General features: G+C 40.0%; 1 protein-coding gene across 1 annotated transcript; it reads left to right on the plus strand.

Annotated features, from left to right (window-relative positions):
• The first annotated feature begins 11,380 nt into the window (after positions 1-11,380).
• On the plus strand, positions 11,381-13,656 carry LOC125493569 (uncharacterized). The gene is made up of 2 exons (XM_048637034.1): positions 11,381-11,456; positions 13,115-13,656. Exons 1-2 carry the CDS (start codon positions 11,381-11,383, stop codon positions 13,654-13,656), a joined length of 618 nt encoding a protein of 205 aa, XP_048492991.1.
• Positions 13,657-22,527: the final 8,871 nt, after the last annotated feature.

Consider the following 22,527-nt stretch of genomic DNA (forward strand, 5'->3'; position numbering starts at 1 on the left):
GGTTTATACCATCTTTCCTAAACAGGAAGTCGGACAATTGAGGAAGGAAGAGCTGTTGGTTCTTTGGTTGGCCACTGACGGGGCCCACCATAGAGCCCGAATTAATTTTGCCGCTCTCTTCCTTAATCGACTGCAGGAGATTCGGGGGGGGGGGGGGGTACTACCGTATCTGGGAAGATCGTTTGTGGTGGAATGATCACCCGGATAGCGTCTTACCTCGAGTTGGACGATGACCTGGCTCTCTTGGAAGCTAGCGTGCCTACTGTTGGTCAGTCCAACCAATTGGATGGTGCGAGTCTGCAGCAGATGAAATTTTTGCGCCATTACATGAAGCCAAACTACATTTGGCTTGTAGGGGGGACCTTATTGTTATATGAACACCGAGTTCATCTAGAACCCCCCACTAACTGTGAAAACCGTTGGCGGGTTCCCCCTTCCCATATCGCCCCTCAGGATGTCCCTAATCGGACTTTCATTCAGTCCACCCCTGTGGAGGGGATTCCATGAGCTCCGAGAGGTCCAAGGCCCGACCACCGCATTCTCGAGAGTGAGGTACGGTGGCCGAACCTTCCTCCTCTCAGTCTTTCGATATGGGCTCCGTCATGGCGGTCATAGCCCAAATGCAGGCCTTTCAGGAGGCCAATCACCGTGTGCTTACTGCTACCCTTGCCGGTATACGCACCGATCTTGACCATGTGTCTAGGGTGGCTTGGCGCACTCACCTCGCCAATGTCCACTCTGGACATGAGCCTCCCTTCCCTAACCATCCCCACTATCCTCCTTCTTTCGACCCTCGAGAAAGGCGATTTGAGGAGCCTTCTTTCCGTCCTTATCCCCACTATTCGTCTTACAATCCTGCTAGGTACTCCGGTGGGCAGTGGCGGATCCAGCGTGTGTTCAGTGGGTTCAACTGAACCCACGCGGATTCGGGATAAAAACAAGGAAACTGGGTAAAAACAGAAATATGATATATATGAAACACAGCATAAGATATAAGGAAGGTATGTTAGCTCAGCGGTAAAGCATGTTCTAATGATTGTTTTTCTGCTCAAAGGTTGCAGGTTCGAAGCTCGCGATTCGTATCTGTTTTGTCTTCTCTTTCTCATTCTTTTGTCCTCCACTCCAACTTTTACTCCTTTAGCTAGGCTTACTAGTTACTATATTGTGTACTGGGTCTTTCTTTTCTTTTTTTTTTCAGTCTTCCCTTTATTTTTTGGGTAATGTTATATATAGCCCTAATTAAATACATTTCTTTATATGGAAACAGTTTAAAAATTCAAGACACATTTTCACATCAACTAAGGTAATAAATGCTTGATTCAATATTTTATTTCCATTTTAAGCACCTTATACATAGCCCTAAGGGCTATGTATATATATCATTTTCCTGATTTTTTAAGCTCTCTTTTTTATGTATAAATCTCTCCCTCCCACCAAGTATAAATATAGTAAAAGGTTTGAATTTGGTTAATTTCCATTATCTTTTTGTCTACATCATGTTTGTGGTAGCTAGTTGTTAAACTTTCATATTTTGTTATACATATACATGCAATATGCATGTATATAGTTTTAACTTATAATATTTAATTGATAAGTTAATTCAATAAAAAAAAATTGTAATAATTAGTACTCGATTTGTAGTTTGTAAAACTTTGTAACTTGTTAAAAAATTGAGAGTCTTTCATTACTAAAAGAAATTAGTTGCCATATCTTTTTTTAATGATGCAATTAAGAATGTTTTCGCTAAGTACAATTGTTGAAAGTTTATTTTTTTTACTTTCCATTAAAAAATTGTAACTCCAAATAGAAAAAATTAATTTGAAATTTATATTAAAATTATTCTGAACCCACGTGGCCCAATTCTTGGGTCCGCCACTGTTGGTGGGTATTTCCCTCCTACCCCCCTCCCGATGGGGGCGATGGTGGAAATAATTAGGAGCTTTTCATGACCCCCCCCCCTCCCTCTCCCTCCTTTTGCAACTCCGAGCGTGGAGTTTCGCTTAAGTTTGGGGGCCTTGCATCTATGTCTATATCTTTGGGAGTTTTGGGTCATCGGTAATTAACGTTTAAGGGTTTGTTTGGTTTTTGATGTCACGCGGTGATTGATCTGATCTTGTCTATTGGTTTTGACTTCCCCACCCCTGTTTTCTTCTCTTTCACATGTACAATGTGTTCTTTATAGTTTGTTTTTGTAGTTTTGTTTTGCTTTGCATATATAAAAGCAAAAAAACATTTTCCTCTTTTATTCTTTTCCTTTTCTTTTTTTTTTTTTTTTCTTTTTATTTTTCTGCATTTAGGATAGCTTGGTTGCTTGCATGATTTGTGGTTAACTTTGTTCATAACTTGATTGGAAGACCTTCCCTACATTAGACTTGATGATTTTGGAAGCCCTGTTGTGATTTTAAGCATCTCTTGAGAACGATAACTTTAGGTAAAGTCTCTTTGAAATTAGGCGAGTTGGATGAATGGATTGCGTTGCCCCTTGTGCAACGAATCCCTAAGGAGGGCCAAGAACCTCGTAAGACTCACTCACAACCCTCACCATTGATCGCCTAACTTGTGACTTGCATTTTAGCTCCCCAAGATTGCACAAGACCGAGCCTTTAGAAGAATGATTGAGGGAGTTTCTTTTGCTAGTAATACGAGCTACAAAACCAAAAACTTGAATACTGGCATAATATCCGCTTCTCAACCCATCTGAGCCTTTCTATCCTATTTTTGCTTAACCCTCATAATAAGTCATGGCCAAACTTTCCCCAAAGTGGAGTGCATGTCTAGTTTGTGTTGAGTTGAGTTATTTTGATTTTGAGTCTTGGTTGAAAGCGATTCAATATGCAAGTATGATTCCAAAAGCTAAAGATAATCGCGAGAGAAAAGGCAAAAGAAATAAAAAAAAAAAGGCTCTTTGTGTTTCATTTAAAATGAAAGAAAAAAAAAGAGCAAATTTGTGAGAAAAGTGGCAAACATTCAAAAAGTGAACGGGTTCAAAAAGTGACAAAAGTCAAACTGAAAATCAAGGTTATGTGTGAGAATTTGAATTGAGATTGGTTTTAGGACTAACTTGAGGTAATATTTGCCCCGAGTTGCACTCCGCTTACCCTTTTTGCACCACATTCCTAAATTATAATCCACACCCCTAACCTAGCCCCGTTATAACCTTAACATAGTCCCTTTTGACTTCTAGATTGGACTTGCTCGATTTAGTAGTGGCGGGCGAGATTTTGTGCAAGTCATGATGAGGGTCATCAAAATATGGTAGAGGCGAGCAATTATGGTTGAGAATCCCTAGGGAGGAGTCAAACTTGGGACTTGGAAGTGGAGAAGAGTGAGAAATCACTCTTGGAAAGCCTTCTTTCAAAAAGACTCGGTTGATCGGTGGATTGAGCCCTTAGAAATCACTCTTGAAAATCGCGGCTTCATTGAACTATAGCTTTGTTTTTAGTTTTGACTTACGCTGGATTCTAGTTTTTAGAGAGTGTTTTAGGGTTTTATACTAGAGAGAAAACACTTGAGTTTTGATTGAGAATTAAGATTAGTAATCATAGTTGTGATTCCGTTAACGTCAAAGGTACTTTTCATTGAATTTTAATTCGAAGTTTTAGTTTTTATTTCATTCTCTTACTGTTCTTGTTTTTAGTTTATTTTAGATCTTCATTCTCATATTCTTATAATTGCGATTTCTATTAGTTTAATTATATTTTAATCATGTTTAGCCTTAGATTAGTCCTAGATTTTATGTTTGATTGCTTAGAATCCATGATTAGTGAGTAGTTTCATATCTAGGGTTAGGGTGAAAGTATGAATCAGGCTTTTAAATGTTCTGTTGATGAGATTGTGATGCTCTAAAGAAAGTTATGCATTGATCTTGGTGTTTTGAAACCTTAGGATAGATATTGATCACATTTATACTTTGGTATTTTGATCTCAAATATTCTTAAATCGAATTTTGAACTCTCTTATCATCCCAAAGAATCAACACTAGTGGAAAAATGAAGAAGGGTTGCGCTGAAAAAGGCCTGTAGGGCTGCGCTTTTTGACAGCAGCCCTTTCAGTAGCAGCCCTTTACTTTTTAAGTAGGGCTGCGCTAGAAAAGCGCAGCCCTTAAGCTACAAGGGTTGCGCTAGTTAGGAAAAAGCGCAGCCCTTCTAAGCAGGGTTGCGCTAGTTAGGAAAAAGCGCAGCCCTTCTGAGCTAGAAGGGATGCGCTTTTTCCTAACTAGCGCAGCCCTTCCTACCAAAAAAAAAATTTTTTTGACATTTTTTTACTGATAATCTCACATTTTATGAAATTAAACAGAAGAGAAGAGAACGAAACGAAAATGAAAATACTAAACCCAAAACAAAAAAAAAGAATGAAACGAAAATGAAAAGAAGGAACATTAATCAAAACAAAGATGAAAATACAAGAACATTAATCAAAACAAAGAGAAGTATACAAGAACATTAATCAAAACAAAGAGAAGTATACAAGAACATTAATCAAAATAAACAAAGAGAAGTATACAAGAACATTAATCAAAACAAAGAGAAGTATACAAGAACATTAGTCAAAATATATAAACAAAGAGAAGTATACAAGAACATTATAGATCTGAAAATACAAGAACTACCTCCAAACATTAACCTAATAATGTTCAAATACATAAAACAAAACCCTAATACATAATTTTAGGGGAAAAAAAAATTTCGGAAAAACTTAAAATGGCTATTTGGAGGCTTCAACGAACTCGGATGGCTTAAAAAGCCTAAACATCACAGCAAAGCGGTGAGTTTGACTCATTGGCCCGTTCCGCTTCCGAAAAGGTATCACAATAGGCAATTGGACTCCGTCGGCATGTTTAGTGCAAATCATTTCAGGGTTTTTAATTTGTCGCAAATGTTTATGGGAGTTTTTGAGAGAGAAGAGAAGATGAGAGAGAAGAGAGGATAAGAGAGAAGAAGGAAAGGAATAATGAGGGACGTGAGAGAGGAGAGAGAATGAGGGATAATATATCTGAATCCCCGCTCAATATTTCAAAGCCCGCGGTTTCAAAATTTCAAAATTTTTCAGGAAGGGCTGCGCTAGTTTTAAAAAAGCGCAGCCCTACCTTGAGAAGGGCTGCGCCTTTTAAAAAGCGCAGCCCTTCACCATGGGAAGGGCTGCGCTTTTTAAAAAAGCGCAGCCCTTCTCAAGGTGAAGGGCTGCGCTTTTTTGAAAAAGCGCAGCCCTTCTTATTTGTAGGGCTGCGCTTTTCCAAAAAGGCGCAGCCCTTCTTGCGCAGCCCTTCTGTTTTTTTCCCCTAGTGCAACTTAATTTATATGCTAAGATATTGGGTAGAAATCAAGGGGATCCTTTATTAGGGGTTTTCCGAATTTATTGGATCTCTAAATCAATTAACTAAAGATCATCTTTAGTTGATTGATTAAGTGATTACTCTTGAGGACCATTCGAGAGAGGACTCGAGTATTTTAGAGGAAAACTAAACCTTGCATGATGATCTCCATTTCTTCACAATCGCATCAACAATCAATGTCCGTTCTAATTCATACTAGTAACCTTAACTTTAGTGTCTTCCTAGTTGATAAATTAACTCTTGTTGTTTGCTAGTTCTAGTTTTTTGCTAGTCTTAATAGTTACTAAACCTCTTTCAAACCCCCAAATACCATTCAATTAGGTAGTCTGGACTTGATAGACATTAATTAATTCCATTTTCCCTGTGGATCGACCCTTGACTTACCCTTACTATTTTCTTATAATTGCTTGTTAGAATTTAGAAATATTGTTTGAAAAGTGATTTTTGGTGTCTTAACGACACACTAAAAAACTTCTTATCAGCAATTGAATTGTTAGAGTTCGAAATTTAGTACCATCCTTGTACATCCATCAAGGTCCAGGCTTTGGCCGACTTCATAGTCGAAACGAAATACGAGAGAAAAAAGCGAGTCGACGGTACCTGGAAGATATCAGTGGACGGCATCACTGCCCAAACGGGCACCGGGGTAGGGATGACGTTCCCAGAGGGGGGAACATTTAAGTATGCCGTCCGTTTTGGCTTCAAAGCCTCCAACATTGAGGCCGAGTATGAAGCAGCCCTAGCCGGTATCTATCGAGCATAGTGGCAGCGGCCAAGAGAATAATAATGTTGATAGACTCACAGCTGGTATCCAACCAAATAGAGGGCACATACGAAGCCAGAGAGCTTGTAATGTAGAAATACTTAAGTAGGGTCAAGCACATAACGGCGGGACTACAAAGCTTTGAGGTCAAGTTGGTACCAAGAACTGAGAACATGGCTGCCGACACTATATCCAAGTTGGCTAGCTCTAGTACGAGCAACATGAAGCGCAGCGTGATGATAGAGATACTGCCGGAAAAGAGCATTGACACTGCCCAGCTAGCGGTAAACACAATCAGTCATGGGAAGCAGTGGTACGACAATTTCACCGCCTACAAACTAATTGATAGTCTACCAAAATACAAGATGGTGGCTAAGAATCTTCGTAGAGAGTCAATGTGATACTGCATCTTCCAGGGACAGCTATATAGAAAGGGCCTCTCGCTGCCACTCCTAAGGTGTTTAACGGTCCATGAGGCCACGAAATTATTACTGGCCCCGATGCTAGCAGACGCACAGGCTTATGTAAATAAGTGTGGCAAGTGTCAAAGATTTGCCCCAGTTATCCACCAGCCGACAAACAATTTGCAGCCGATCTTGAATCCCATCCCTTTTGCTCAATGGAGGATGGACATCATAGGGTCATTCACGCCGGCATCTGGAGGAAGAAAGTTCCTGATAGTGGGGATTGATTAATTTTACAAAATGGATTGAGGCGGAACTGCCTGCGAAGATCATGACCAACTAGGTAAAGAAATTCATTTGGCAGAACTTGATGACACGATTTCGGATTCCCATGGGGATTGTTATGGACCATGGCGTCCAGTTTGATTGCGGTCCGATAAAAACCTTCTTGATCCCTTACGGTATTAAGTTTGCATACTCTTCGGTATGCCATCCTTAGAGTAATGGCCAAGCTGAAGCCGTGAACAACCAAATCCTGAACGCGCTGACAAAGAAGTTGGCCGATTTGAAAGGCGATAGGGCAGAAATTGTTCAAGCAGTATTATAGTCTAATAGGACCACCATTCAGGTTGGCATTCGGAGAAAAGGCTGTACTTTTTATCGAAGTCAAGCTATTGAACTGCGAATCCTAAATTACGATCCTGAGCTGAACAACAAGTTGCACAAAGAGGACCTCGATCTCCTACCAGAGGTGATGCTAGCGGCAGATTTCGTGTCAATTGCGTACAAAGACCGGATAAGTAGAGCCTACAATAAAAAAAAAAAGAACGAAGTCGGCCAATAGAGAAGGCAAATCTAGTACTCATATGCATGGCGGCCACAGGGAAAGCGCATGCAAATGGCAAGCTAACAGTCAACTAGGAAGGACCCTACTTAGTCAAAGAGGAAATCTTCGGGCAAGTTGCTCAAGAATAGCAGGAACGCTAGCGTGCTTAAAATGTATTATGTTTAGTTTTTATTTCCAGTATAAACTACGTAGTTAACAATAAAACGACATTGTTGCCATAAGTTTCCAATATTTATTAGTACGTTATTTAAAACCGATAATTGCATTGTTTGTTTTCTTGACAACAATCCCAGTATTACCAGGAAGATCCGTTTTACTTAATAAAATGAGCATCTTCTAACTTATACTATGACTACAGTTCTAAGTTCTGTAACGGTCAATGACCTACGTGGATCTGCCGTTAACTGAAACTACTCCTAAAGGACCTTGGCGGTCAGTAACCTATAGGGACCTGCCGCTAAAGAGTATCTTTCCACGATAAATAAGTTCCCTGACGGTCAACGACCTACGTGGATCTACGGTCAGGAGAAGTTAAATATTATCGCTGGCTAAGTAAGAATATCTAGCCGGTTAATGATCGTAGTGGATCTGTCGGACTAAGATAATACTTGCACCCGTCGAGAGGAAATACTTCCATACTTGCTAAATTTAAAATAAAATTGGCATAAAGGAGGAAAATAAAATTAGCTCAGTTTGGTGTTAGCAATTCAAATACATCCAGCATATGTGACATTGAAGTTGAGTCTCATGCTCACTTATTTTTTAAGTGTGATTTTAGTAGAAGGTTTCTAAGTGAAGTTAAACAGTGGATGGGAATTACTAGTAGATCTACTGATCTGGTTCGTTTGTAGCAATGGATACATCATAGTCAGAGGACTAAGTTCAAGAGGAATGTGTGGTATGCTAGCCTTGCTGCTGCAATTTACTTCACATGGCAATGCAGGAACATGGCTTATTTGGATCAAACTGTTCCAAATCCTAGGCATGTATTTGTTAGTCTCAAACAAACTGTTAAGCAGCGAGTTGTTGCTGTTATGCCTCAAAAGGTTTCTAGGGTTGATCAAAATTGGTTTTTAAGTTTGTAATGGATTGTCCTTGTTACTTCTCTAGGCTTAGGGGTCCAACCTAGTTGGTTTTCTTTGCCTAGAGAGTATTGGTTATACGGTGTTTGAGCATTAATAATATTACACTTACTTATCAAGAAAAAAAAAAGGAGGAAAATAAAGAAAAATCGACACCAAAGTTGGACAAAATTAAAATTTTCATTGATGAATTTTGCGATTGCAGTCCTAACTAGCTAAGTACAAAAGGAGGTGCAAAACGGCCTGCCACAGGCGGCGAGACCTAGAAGGACTACAAGTAATAAGGAAAACAGAGCTCGGGCGGCATCAGAGGCAGGGGCAGCTTCGACTGCTTTGTCCACGACGACATCAGTATCACCGGGAGCTTGATCCAGAATGACGATGTCATTATGGTCATCCCTACAACAATTTTACCAGCGTCCTCCCTGGCTGCCTCTGTGTCGTCCTCAGATTCAATGCAAGGGTCCACATTGGCGATATCCTCTTCCGCCACCCCAAACTCAAGCTCCTCATTCTCCACCCGGAGCTCAAATAGTCGCCGACCTTGAGCTTCCTCCACTTTCTCCCACTCAATACCGTGGAGGGCATGCTTCGCGCACCTCATGGCGGCAGACCACCCTCCATTATACCGGTTGGTGAGACGATGGACAAAGTTCATAGACCGACAGTATCCTGCTGTAGCGTTTAACTCCCGGGCCTTGGCTTCCCGGAGCTCCTCCCTCAGCTTCTGCTGCTCGGTATTTTTGTTCATCGGAGTTAGCATGTTTTGAACATTAGCCGACTACAAATCAGCCTGGACTTTCTCCAGGTCATCCTTTGCAGCATTCAGGTCATCTTTTGCAGTGTTCAGCTCCACCTCCTTGACAGCCATTTTCCCCTTGAGAGATATATGACTCTCTACGTGCCCATAATAGGAAGATTGGAAATACCGGTAGAGATCACACAGCTCCTTGCCGGAATGAGCTGATTGAAAAGGTAAAAGACAAAAATGGTCAATAAATATTTAAGAGGCCGATATGTCATTGGAAAGATAGAAAACAAAAATGAGCTTACCACAACAAGGTTGTGTGCATGCACAGCAACGATAATCTAGACCTCGTCCAGGAGCATATCGTATTTCAGTTGCATTCCCTTAAGGAGCAGGTAGCCCAAATTGCCATCATTCAAAGGGTGGTTCAGCATCAGTGACTCATCGTCCGAAACGTTGAGCTTCGGAAGAGCTCACCGTCCCTCACAGGTGATCGGGACCACCTTTTTCGCAGCACCTCCGACACCTCCACCTTTGACCTCTCGATGAAGCCAGTTTTGCGAGGTTGGAAAAAGTGCTCCAACCCCAAAACCATGGCCAAAAGGGTCAAATGCTTGTAGATTTAAGATCTCCGGGAGGAGGCACCGACCTCAGCCACCCGGCCAAACATCAGGCTCTTGTCCCCAGCATGGACGGCAGGAGATTTAGCAGGAGTTTTCTCCTGTTTGCGCTTGGGCTACTTGTTCGCCTCATCAACAGCTTTACTCTTTTGAGGAGCCAGTTGTAGTCTTGTAGAGAGAGGAGGCAATGTCCATCTAGACATAGGGACAGAAGGGTCGCTTTTGCCACGGCCTCCCCGGCCTTGCTTACCACCCCAGCCTCCAATGCTTGAGGGGATGGACTGGAACCTTCAGGCGGGTTTTAAAGGCATGTTGCTGATTGGGATGCAGTTTGCGTTAAGGTGAAGAGCATCCCTAGTCAGGTGTTCCCGGTTTGAAAATCAAATGTTGAGACGTTAAAAACATACAACAAATCCTAGTAGTAATGAGTAAATATAACAAAAATTACACAATAAAGACTGACGCAAACCTTGAAACATACCATGAGGCTTGTTTCGGGAAAAGCCTAAAGCGGACAAAGCAACATTCCCGAATATGTAGTTGGCATGGGGAAGCTCGTTCAGTGGAACCGCAATGAGTTTTGCTCCCCCCCCCCCCTTGGCTGCCGGATTTGAAGAAGCATCGAAAATCTTGAAAGCTTCACGTTCCCGACTAGTCATTTGCAATGTCTGTGATGTACTCCATTCGAGGACTTGGCTTCGACCAATACCAGTGCAGAGGATAATCCTCTAGCACTCTCACCCAGAAAAAGTGAGGCCCCTAGTTCTTTAACCTTGTAAGTCTGGGGTAGCTTCTCAGCCTTGGCGTACATCAACATCCACCCCCATTCTCCCATCTCCTTATCGGCCCTGGACCTCTTCTTCTTACCCTTACCCTTACCCTTCCCCTTCCCCTTAGCCGAATCGTCTTCCTTTATCCAATGAAGTTTGCGGAAGAGATTTAGGGTTTTAGGGAATTTTTTGTACCAGATGGTCCAGGCGTAGGCTATCAAGTTATGCCTATATATAACAGTGTAAGTTGGGAAAGGCAGATGTTCCAAGCCTTGAAGATTTTAACAATGAAGGGGTCTAGGGGGAACCTAAGGCCAAAATCTAACAAATGTGCATAAATGGCAATGTGCCCAACCGGACAATCTGGTACCCGGCTCCCCTCAACCAATAGAACTAATGCATAATCATCCAGGAAGGCAAAGGCTTCGAGGGCTCGATGGCAGAAGTTATGCTTTAGGCACGTCCTTCTCCAGCCGGCATCAATTACCACATCGGTAGGGCTACCCTTCTCATAAGAAGGCATGTACAGATCCCAAAGGGTCTCATTATCATCCTCCCAGATGATCTCTGGAGACTCCTCATCCTCGTCGGCTTCTAGAGTGGCAGACTCATCTTCCGACATCATGTCTCGGAGGACACTGTCCACTTCGGCCGAGTCCACAGATGACACGTCTTCTTCCTATCTAATTCCTTTCCCTTTATCAACCTTACTAGGCGAGCCCTCTTCTAACTGCCTTGCCACCTCAGGTGGCGAAGGCTCACCAGGGAAGGCTGAGGAAGTACCGGCTATGGAAGGAAATAGTAGAGGAGAGTAATGGGCAAGCCCCATCATGGTACCGTACTACCCAGAAACCGGCATGCCCATGGCTTCCACAAGGGTCCTGATGGCGGTAAGGGGAGACGCATGAAGCGTCGGTTCGTCCAATATCTTTCTGGATGTACTGCAGTCATGGTGAGATTTAGTCCTATGTTCGTTGATTATTAGGATAGTAGCGGAAACTACCTGACTAATAGAGCTAGAGGATGCAAAATCACTACCGATCATGGAAGGGGGACTCTCAGAAATATATTGGGAATCAGAATTGGAAAACATGTTTATAGTTTAGAAGAAAGAAAGATAGAGGAAATTTGTGGGAAATACCTGGAAACAAAGAGCTGGAGGAGGAAATTTGCGAGCGAGCACTGAGTTCAGTCGGCAGGAAAGTTGGAAGATTATTTGCGGACGAGATGAAAGTAGTTTAGAAAGAGAGAGTTTTCTTGGAGAGCGCAAGCAAATGAAGAGCAAGGTGAAAATGAGCAGTGAAGGTCATCAACGCCCTATTTACAGGAAAATTCACGGTTCAGATTAGGCAACTCTTCGTCTTCCCGTCTTCGATCATTCCACGTGGTGTAAAGTACGGAAACAGCTTTGGAGCAATTACTAAGAAATCTCTGGCACCATTCACGCGAAAAAACAAAGACAACGATTGATATTTCCACAAAATTCCCAAACGATTATATCCATGACGGTTTTTTACTCACTAAGCAGGACATGCCTATACCAGGCATATCGGCTTGGGGCTAGTTATATGGGGTCTGACTAAGCTCCATACTAGTGTTGGAGAACCGCTAAAGACCTTCACGGTCAATTCATGTACGAAAGGGTCGTTGACTATGTCATACCAGTTTAATTGGGATACCTTGACGGTACTCCTAACTTGGCCATTCTCAGATTGGTCTGGGTCTAATCTAGTGTTTATTTAATGTGCCTATGGGCCTGAAGATAAGTATTGAAAAGGATAGAATTGTATCCAACCAATAGGAGCAAAGTCCTATCTTAACAAGGACACTACTGGACCTTATAAATACTCCTTGATCAGAGTCTTAAGGTACGTTCACATACATTAATGTACTCGACTCGAGATATACCGGCTATTGCCCTTTACTAACTTAGAAACCGGATGGGCATTCCTCGGATCAACCCCCGAGGTTAGTTTTACGTGTTCTATCTTGCAAGATATCAAACTGGCTTACACACTCGAAGGATACCGGTTCACTCTAAAGCATTTATTCCCTACCAAAACAGTATGAGAGGTATTTAAAGAAAAAATAGGGAAAATTACAAGTAAATAACATTGCATTAGCTAATAATTAAGTAGTCACTAAATTGGGAATCAAAAAGCTAACCCTTGCTTCCCGAAGATTCTAGCCCCCAATTCCCCCCCACCAAAAGTTGCAGCGTTTAGGTCGTCGGCGAGCCTTTAATTTCGGCGACCTCTAGCATAAATTGGTGCGTATAGTGTTCGGTGGTGCGATTTTTTTGCATCAGCCAGAGGGTGAGTGTTGAACGCTCATCGGCGGCAATTGGTCGGTCTAAAAAGTCAGCGTAGGCATCTATCTACTAAATTTGTTTTCCTTTTATCATAGTGTCGATCTCAGGTATGTTCTTCCCAAATATTGTGTTTTTTAATTTTAAAAAATTGTTGGGGTGAAAGTCATACTAGGTATTTAAGTGAAGAAGTTACTTAGTCTTTGTGGTTTTCATGTCTGGTTAAGCAAGTTTTTTTAGGTATGTTTTCATTAGAAGTTTGTGAGAGGTTGAAGGGAGATCTCCATGAGCCCCTTAATAAGGATTGTAATTTAGGATCAGATGATAATGAGTTCCTCAATTATGTTTCTACATTAGATAATCCCAAGACTTCATTGGATCTAGTAAAGTCATGGAAGGAAGAAGGAAATTCCTTTTTCAGTCATAGGGATATTAATGATGCTTTAGAGTGTTATGGTTTTGCTGGTGTGATGCTTAGCCTAATTGACTTGGAGGAGAAAGATGCTATATTTTTTTGCGAATTAGCTTTCTGCATCTTGCTGAATTTAGCTGCTTGTTTCCTGAAGATAAATGAATTTGATCAAGTTGGTCTTCTTTGCTCTGTTGTTTTAAGCTTTGACCCGTGCAAGGTAAAAGGTTTGTTTAGAAGAGCTAGAGCATCGGTGGGAATAGGAAGGTGTGATCTAGCTTATTGTGATTTGCTACAAGCCTCTAAGATTGACCCATCAAACAAAGAAATTGCTAAGAAATTAAATGAAGTTCAGAGTTCATTTATTAAGTAGAAGGATCATCTTGTTGGTTTAGGGGTGGAAACATTGCCACCAAGGAAAAAGATGGACATCAGGAAGAAGGAGAGTGTTCTACTAAGGTGAAAGAAGGAGTTAATGGTGAGATCCTAAACTTGTTGCAGGAAAGCGTGGATAAGGACCAAGTCGTCTGTGAAGAGAAAGATGTTAATGGAGTGTGTAAATGAGAGTGTGAGTGATTCCAAAATCAAAATCCAAATCAGGCGGAGCCTAAGCATCGGTTTGTTAACCGAAGAAGGTCATGCTCCTCATTACAATTGTCTAAAAGCATTACTCAATTGCTGAGGGAAGGGAAATCACTGCAACTGTATAATCCAAAATCAGGGTCATATATGGTAGTCCGAGTTGCTCATTTATCAAAAGGATGTGCTAATGGGAAAACCACAATGCAAGACGGTCAGTTGCAACAACATCTTTATGGTCCTATGAATGAGCATAGTCGCCCTAACAGAGGGGATGAAGTCATTAATCCCACCTTAGCCCACCATGAAACTGCATATCTATTGATGAAAAGTATGAGCCCAAGTCCAACAGCGATATTGAAAAGGAGATAGCAGCTAGTGGGCTCCAAATGGCCCAGTCGAGGTCATTTGTTTCATCTAGACTTCCAATTAATAGATGTATTACATTAGACTCCAAGGAAACTAAAGGTCGGAAAAAGCGTAGCAAAGCCCAACCACGAATAGGGAATTCTAGGAGAACCCTAAAGAATTATCGCAAGAAAAATTCCTATTTCCTTCCTAAGTTTGATTTTATTGGCAGGTTACGTGCTAGAATGAAGAGGAAAGCTAGTTTCAGTGCAGATCCCTCCCAAAGCTCGAGGAAAAAACCTGCTTCAAGTTCTTGTGTTGCTAGCAATAAGTCAGATATCAGTAATGTGTCAAGTCCTAGTTTGCAATCAGATGTTAGTAGTGAGTCAGATGTCAGTAGTGTATAATATTCTAGTCTGGAGTCGTTTGGTCTTATAAGTCTATGTTCATCGAGTCCCAAAATAAACGAAGTCTGCAACCTAGCCCTAGAAGGTAGGTAAACGGGCTCACTTGTAATTTAATATTTTTTAGTAATGCATGCTCTTGTTGCCAAAAAAAACATTGCATTAGCTAATGAAACATGATAAGGTGTCCGGCTCCTCTAGAGGTAGAGTTAGTGTAATCTCAACCCTGGATCTAATTTTATTCATCTTAGCCATCCATTTAAAAAATCAACAAGAATACTAAATATCAAAATTAGTTTCTCTTCTATTATTTCTCTCTCCTCCACCCTTCTCCTCTATACTGTTTATCTCTTCTCCAAATATGTCCCCTAAACAATCTCTACATTAAAACTGTGAAGATCATTGCTCTTTCTATGGCTTGCTCGATTGAGTTGTGGAGAATCATTACTCTCAATTTGTCCCCAATTTAGTCATTGAACAATTTAACAAAAATCCCCAAATTGAACCTAAAAATTCCCAATTCTTACCTAGCAACTTTAATCTCTTGAATTTGTCCTCAATTGCGTCGATTCTTCCACAAAAACGAACATCTCCATTGAAAGTCGCCATAAATCTGCGTTGATGCAACTCAGAAGATCGTAATTTTGAATTGTCGTGCCTTTTCAGGTTTCGAATTTATTTCTTTCTATTAACAAAAAAATTGTGATTATTTTAGTATCATAAATCATAATCATTTAGGTAGATTTAAATTTTTATCTAGTTCTCAAATTATGTTTGTGTTCTAATGAAAGCTTCAATTTTGATTTTAGTGTTGATTTTTTTTGCCTTTTGCATATTGTTCGAATGGATAGGATTTCTGCTTTGTGCATTCTTGAATATGCTCATTGGCAAAGCTGCAGCATTGTTCACCCACTAATGCTCATAGTTAATGTATTCAAAGTGTTTAAGCTTGTGGGAGGTAATTAGTAAAACTTCCCAATCCCCACCATATCATCTTGGTAAAAATGTAATAGAATCAATTCAAAGGGGCACACTAGTGAATTCATTGCTATTAGTAGTAGATCTACTGCCACTAATGACCTAAATGTCAAAGTTCTCAAGCCCTTGGAATTTTCTCAATGGAGATTGTGCAATTTGGTTGGTCTTTTTTCATTGTGCCATAGTACATAAATTTATGCAATTTCCATTTAGTTTTCATGTATCCCTCTTTAATTCATAATGATTTCCCACAAGTTTGGTTGTTGTTTTGCATAAAACATGTCGATCTATGACAATGGAATGGAACCAAATTGCTATTATTTACTTATTTTTTGTAGGATTGGTGCCTATTAGCTCATATGGAAGAGAATTATGTGGAAACATGCAAAGATGTAGGTTCAACTCCTAAATAGGCAAGTTTATTTCAAAGCTATGGTTAAGAGGAAATTTTTAGCCCTTAAGTTCAAATTATCTAGAATTTCGTAGATGACCTTTGATCTTCACCTGAACAAAAAGAGGTTGCTTAGACTCTGCATCGTCTCTTGTCATTTGAGGATGCTTTCATTTTATATTTGAATGCATCCTTGCTCATCCTTTTTCATATTTTTGGAGATTAGGTGCCTACATCTTTAAACCATAGTTGCTATTCCATCTTCTTAGATTCCTGCCACTATTTTGGTTTTGCAATAAACTTTGAATACATTAACCATGAGCAAGAAAGTACCAAACCCATTCGAACAGATTTGCAAAAGGCAAAAAAATCAACTATTGGAAAAATGATTATTGGAAAAATCTTATGTCAGCTGACAATGTTCCAATATCTAAATGAAGGTAGATAAGTACCAAGCAACTCTAACATACTAATCACAATTGTGTAAAGTAATAATTCTAACTCACAAGTAATCTAAATACAGAATCACTATGAATGCTAGCTCTCAGGACCAAGACCAACCAACTTTATGAGTTCTATACATGTCGCTTTAGGTAATCGAGAACCATATAGGAAAGAACCTACATACCTACACCCACACAAGAACCAAGAAAAGTTAGTATCTAGTAACGTACATATACCTATATATGTTATCAAATCTATACAAGTATAACACTTACCTAGCCAATTCACATTTAACACATCGCTCAAAGTGGTTTGGGAATTATTTGTGGACTGAACATATCCTTATTTCCCACCTACAAGAATTGTCACAACAATTATTATTATCTTTATTACAATACTATCATATAACTATATAAAATCGCATAACTAACATTGAGCTTGGCTCTTCCATTTTGCTGGCAATTAGATGGATCAACTTTCATGTACAAGCTCTGAGCCGCGAAGAAATATTAAGGCCTTGGGAAACTTCTTCCTCAAGTTTTCTCTCGGTGCACGATAATATTATCGTGCGCCGTCGCCATGGCAAGATCTTTAGGCGAGAAATCTCAAGGTAAACTGATTGCGAAGCAGAAAGGCAAAATGAAAGGTCCTACATCGGATTCACAAGCATTACGTACTCGATCATTAGATGAGATTATGGGGATTGAAGCTCTGGATTTTGGTTTGGGTGAGATTTTGACGCCAAAAACCTCACTACAACAATTGCAACAACACTCTGAGATTCGTCACACATTTAATGAATGGTTATAATCCATTCATGACAATGGAAGAAATGTTCAATCAGGAGATATGGTGAGATCAACTCAGGTACCTATTTTACAGCAGTTTGATAATGTAGCTGTAGAAGATGAACTGTAGGATAATATGTTAGAATCTGTTGTTGGTAAGGGTCTAGATCGATCTCAATCTGAAGATAAAATGATCTATAAAACAGTAATTGAACCTGTGCGTATAGAATTGGAGGATATTCAGGAGGAGATAGATTACTAGAACTCATATGTGGTATGCTATGTAGTAGGATCTAACCCTCCTATTCAGGTGATGGATGGATTTATCAGGCGAATCTGGAGGAATTTTAAAGTGGATAAGGTTGCTCTGATCAAAAGAGGGGTATATCTGGTGAGATTCGCAGCCATGGATACGAGGGATAATGTATTGGCAGGACATTATTTCTTCGGCAAGAAACCATTAATTGTTAAACCATGGTCTTCTGAGGTGGATTTTGAGAAGGAAGAGATTAAAACTCTGCCTATATGGGTACAATTGAGGCTGAATCTGAAGTATTGGGGAGAAAAATCTCTTCACAAGATTGTTTCACAGATTGGAGATCCGATAAAGAGGGATGAAAACACTAGGAATCGAGATAAGTTGCAATATGCTCGAGTACTAGTAGAGGTCAAGATTGATCAGAAATTGCCTGATTCAATACATTTCTGGAATGAAAATGGAAGTCTCACTGAAGTTCCTGTAGTATATGAATGGTTGCCTAATCAATGTGACTATTGTCATGGATTTTGACATGTTGCTCAGGAATGTAGGAAGAAGAAAAGTAAGAAGATCTGGGTTCCTAAGGGTCCTAAGGCTGTTGAGGTGGATGTCACTAATGTTACTCCACCAGCTGTACAGGAGAATGCTGAGATGGCAGTATGTGCTCCAGTGCAACCTTCAGAACCAGAAGTAGATCAGGAAGGTTTTCAGAAAGCATTGAAGCCAATCAGAGTCAGAGTTTCTGATGTAAACCAGGTTAACACTCAGAACCATTTTCAGGTTTTAGAAGATCAAGGAGGAGTTGGAGTCCAACAAAGCAAGAGAATAAGAGAAGAAGGGGGAGAGCCTCCTGATGTGAATGGATAGACTCTTATGTTGGAATGTGAGAGGGCTGAATAGCTCCAATAAGCAAGCTGATGTGAGGAACTTTATTCACAAACATGCTTTTGGAGTTGTTAGCCTCTTGGAAACGAATGTGAAAGCTAGAAATCTGGGGATATCAGAAAATTTTTCAGGGCTGGTGTTTTACAAGCAATTCTAGTTATCTTGATAAAGGGAGGATAATATTAGCATGGAATCCTGGGAGCTTTCAGGTAAACATACTTAAAGTAACTAGTCAATTGATGCATTGTTACTTGCAACCTGTTAGTGGTAGTATAGCCTTTTATTGTACTTTCATTTATGCATATAATGAGAGACATAAAAGGGTTGAATTGTGGGAGGATTTGAAACTATTGAACACTGTAGACCCTTGGCTATTGTGTGGTGATATAAATTGTGTGTTGAATGCTGATGAAAGATTGGGTTCTCAAGTGAGGGAGAATGAAATGAAGGAGGTGAGGGGATGCATGACTATTTGTGCTATGGAAGATATTAAAAGTTCTGGGCATTTCTTCACTTGGAACAATAAGCAACAGGGGAGGGCTAAAGTTTTCTCAAAGCTTAACAGAGTAATGGTTAATCAAGCTTGGCAGGATGCATTTCCATCAACTGAGGTTTGTTTTCAGACTGAAGGAGACTTTGATCACTCTCCAGCAGTATTAGTTGTGTACCCTATGGATACAAAAGGTAAAAAAAACCTTTCAAATACTATACAATGTGGAGGCTTTCTCCTCAGTTTGAATCAACAGTGAGGGATGCTTGGAATGGTACTCTGCAAGGTACAAAATTGTACAAGGTAGGCCAGAAACTGAAGAAGGTGAAGCTTGCTTTAAAAGAGCTAAACAAGGAGGGTTTCTCAGATATCCAAGCAGCAGAACTACAAGCTCATGCTAGAATGGTTAATGCACAAGAACTGATGCATGCACACCTAGGGGAAGAAGCTTATGCAACAGCTGAACTTACAGCAGTGAAAGAATATCACTTGAAGCACACTGTCTACTTGGAATTTTTAGCTCAAAAGGCTAAACTAGCTTGGATTAAGGAAGGAGATGACAACACCAAGATGTTTCATCAGAGTATTAAAGCTAGAAGAGTGAGAAACCAAGTATACAGCATATATGATGAGCATGGGGAATGGCATAACACAACTGCAGTTGTTACTAATGCTTTTCTTCAAATACTATGAAAAGCTATTGAATGCAGATGGTCAAGCTAGGAAGTCAGTGAATATAGCATTAATAAAGGAGGGGCCTCTGGTTACTGAAGCTCATAAAGCTCTCCTCACTGCTCCTTATACCAGAGAGGAAGTGAAGACAGTTTTGTTCTCAATCCCTGGAGATAAAGCTCCAGGCACTGATGGATTTGGAACATACTTCTATAGAGACACTTGGTCTATAGTAGGAGATGAAGTGATTGAAGCAGTGCTAGATGTATTACAAGGAGGAAAGGTTTTAAAGGCACTGAATACTACAGTAATCACTTTAGTTCCTAAAACAAGCTGCCCCACAAATGTAACAAAATTCAGACCTATCTCTTGTTGTAACACTTTATACAAATGTGTTACAAAGGTCTTATGCAATAGATTGAGAGAGGTTTTGCCTTACTTGATAATGGAGAATCAAGGGGGTTTTGTACATGGAAGGTACATTGCCCACAACATCATGGTTATTCAAGATCTGGTGAAGCATTATGGGAGGAAGAAAGTACAACCAAGCTGTTTAATGAAGATAGATCTTCAAAAATCTTATGATACAGTAAGCTGGGAGTTCTTGAAGGAAATGTTGCAAGCACTGGAGTTCCCTACTGCATTTATTGAACTTATTATGGAGTGTGTATCTACTCCAATGTTCTCATTGATGGTGAATGGAAGTATGGAAGGGTTTTTCAAGTCTTCCAGAGGGTTGAGATAGGGGGACCCCATCTCCCCTCTGCTCTTTGTCATATGTATGGAGTATTTGTCAAGAATTCTGATAAAATTTGGAGAGATTGAGAAATTTCAGTTCCATCCTAAGTGCAAAGACTTGAAACTCACTCACATGTGTTTTGCAGATGACTTGATCATGTGTTGCAAAGGAGATTATGTTTCTATTCATCTCATGTTAAGAGGTTTTAAACTCTTTTCAGACATAGCTGGCTTGAAAGCTAACATAAACAAGTCAGCTTACTACACATGTGGAATGACTCGGCATGATAATGTAGAAAGAGTGGCCATTGCATCAGGTTTCACTCAACAAGCACTTCCATTTAGGTACCTGGGGGTCCCTATTTGTGCTAAGAAAGTGAATGCTGGTTAGTGTGAAGCACTTATAGACAAGATGACCACTAGAATTCGAATCTGGAGAACTAGGAACCTATCCTATACTGCTAGAGTTCAGCTGATTAATGATGTGTTGCTTAGCCTACATGTATATTGGGCTCAAGTTTTTTTACTTCCCAAAAAGGTCCTCAATGAAATAAATAAGATTTGTAGGGCCTTTTTATGGAGTGGGAAATATTTTTGCAAAGCATGGGAGCAGGTGTGTAAACAGAAGAGTGCAGGAGGTCTTGGATTAAGGAATATCATAGTCTGGAACACTACCAGTTTAGGCAAGTATGTATGGGCTATTGCATCCAAACAGGATAGTGTGTGGCTTAAATGGATTAATTCTGTGTATTTGAAAGGCAGAGATTGGTGGACATATGAACCTTCATCAGGGGCTAGTTGGTACTGGAAGAGGATATGTATGGTGAAGGATCAACTGAAGCAGATCTATACACAAAATGAGCTTAGCAGTATGGCAAGATACTCCATTAAGGCTGTATATCACAAACTCATGGGGGAGCAACCTGCAGTTTCTTGGGATAAAATTGTATGGAATAGGTTAACTATTCCTAAGCACAGGTTTATACTTTGGTTGGCTATGCAATCAAAGCTCCAAACCACTGCCAAGTTAGCCCAATATAGCATTAGTTAATCAGATATGTGTCTAATTTGTGCAGAGGCTAGGGAGGATCATAATCATCTCTTCTTTGCCTGTTCATATAGCAAAGAATGTTTAAAGCAGTTTAAAGAATGGAGTAGCATCACATCAGCTTCTACAGATCTGCAGCAGCTCATCAGGAACATACAGAATGGAAGAAGATCCAAGTTTCAGAAGCAAGTTTTACTAACTGGACTAGCAGCTTTAGTATATCTTGTTTGGAATAGCAGGAATTCTAGCTACTGGCAGCAAAGTATTCCTAGTGTTAACTATGTTGTTAAGCACTTGAAAGCACACACAAAAGCTAGAATATGGGCTGTATTACCCAAGAAACTGTCTAGGAAGGATTATCAGTGGTTCCATGAATTGTAATTAGAGGCCTCAGTTGGGCTTGATGTACCAGCCTTAAGGGAGGGGGTCCAACCTAGTTGGTTCGTCTCCTTTTAGGTGTGGTTTGGTTGTAAATTGTGGTTCTATTAATCTACTCTCTTAATTAGCAAAAAAAAAAACATTGAGCTTGGCTTTCCTTCCACATGTAAGAACTACATTGCTCTTGACTTGCAGCTGGAGTACATTCACCCTATATAAAAAAACATAATTACGTATTAAGAGAAATAACTAAAGAGGTCTATAATATTTATTGAAAATATTTTCTAGTCCAACCAAACAAAACCCTTAATTATACTTAAGGTTTTAAATTTTAATTGTCATACATGAAACAGTAATGGGGTCACGTTGCACATGTATGAACCAAATTGGTCGTGACTTCCATTATATTGACTCTGTATTACAATACAAAGTAGAGTGTAAGAGAATAGGAAAAACACAGACCATTTAAAATACCCTTGTTTATTCAAGTTGGTAATTTCTACCAAGAGCAATTGAGTGAAGCTATTGTCAGAGGCTTGAGGATGTTGATAGGAAGTTCTAAGTTCCATGCCATATGTTACTGCATCCGGTTATGAGGCACCAAAAAAAAAGAATTTAATATACATTATTATATAACGTGTTTTTAACATTTATTTACTATACTTGTGGTGGTTGATTTTCTTTACATTGTTGACCTGATGGTGCATTTTTCTTGCTGCGCTTGGTCTCACTTGTTTTAGATGGTTGAGTTTTGACATTCCTATCATGAAATTTCTCGGTCCAATTTTTCTCCTTTTTCCTACCTTTTTGGATTCTTTTTTCTTCAATGTAGCCCTGCAAGA

This window comes from Beta vulgaris, chromosome 9, assembly GCF_026745355.1.
Source record: "Beta vulgaris subsp. vulgaris cultivar EL10 chromosome 9, EL10.2, whole genome shotgun sequence".
In the NCBI taxonomy this organism is placed as follows: domain Eukaryota; kingdom Viridiplantae; phylum Streptophyta; class Magnoliopsida; order Caryophyllales; family Amaranthaceae; genus Beta; species Beta vulgaris.

Excerpts from the sequence above, each read along its gene's own strand:
- LOC125493569 (XM_048637034.1), top strand. The coding sequence starts at position 11,381 with ATGGGCAAGCCCCATCATGGTACCGTACTACCCAGAAACCGGCATGCC. Across the intron at positions 11,457-13,114 it reads CCACAAGGGTCCTGATGGCG|GTATGTTTTCATTAGAAGTT; the intron begins GTAAGGGGAGAC and ends AAGTTTTTTTAG.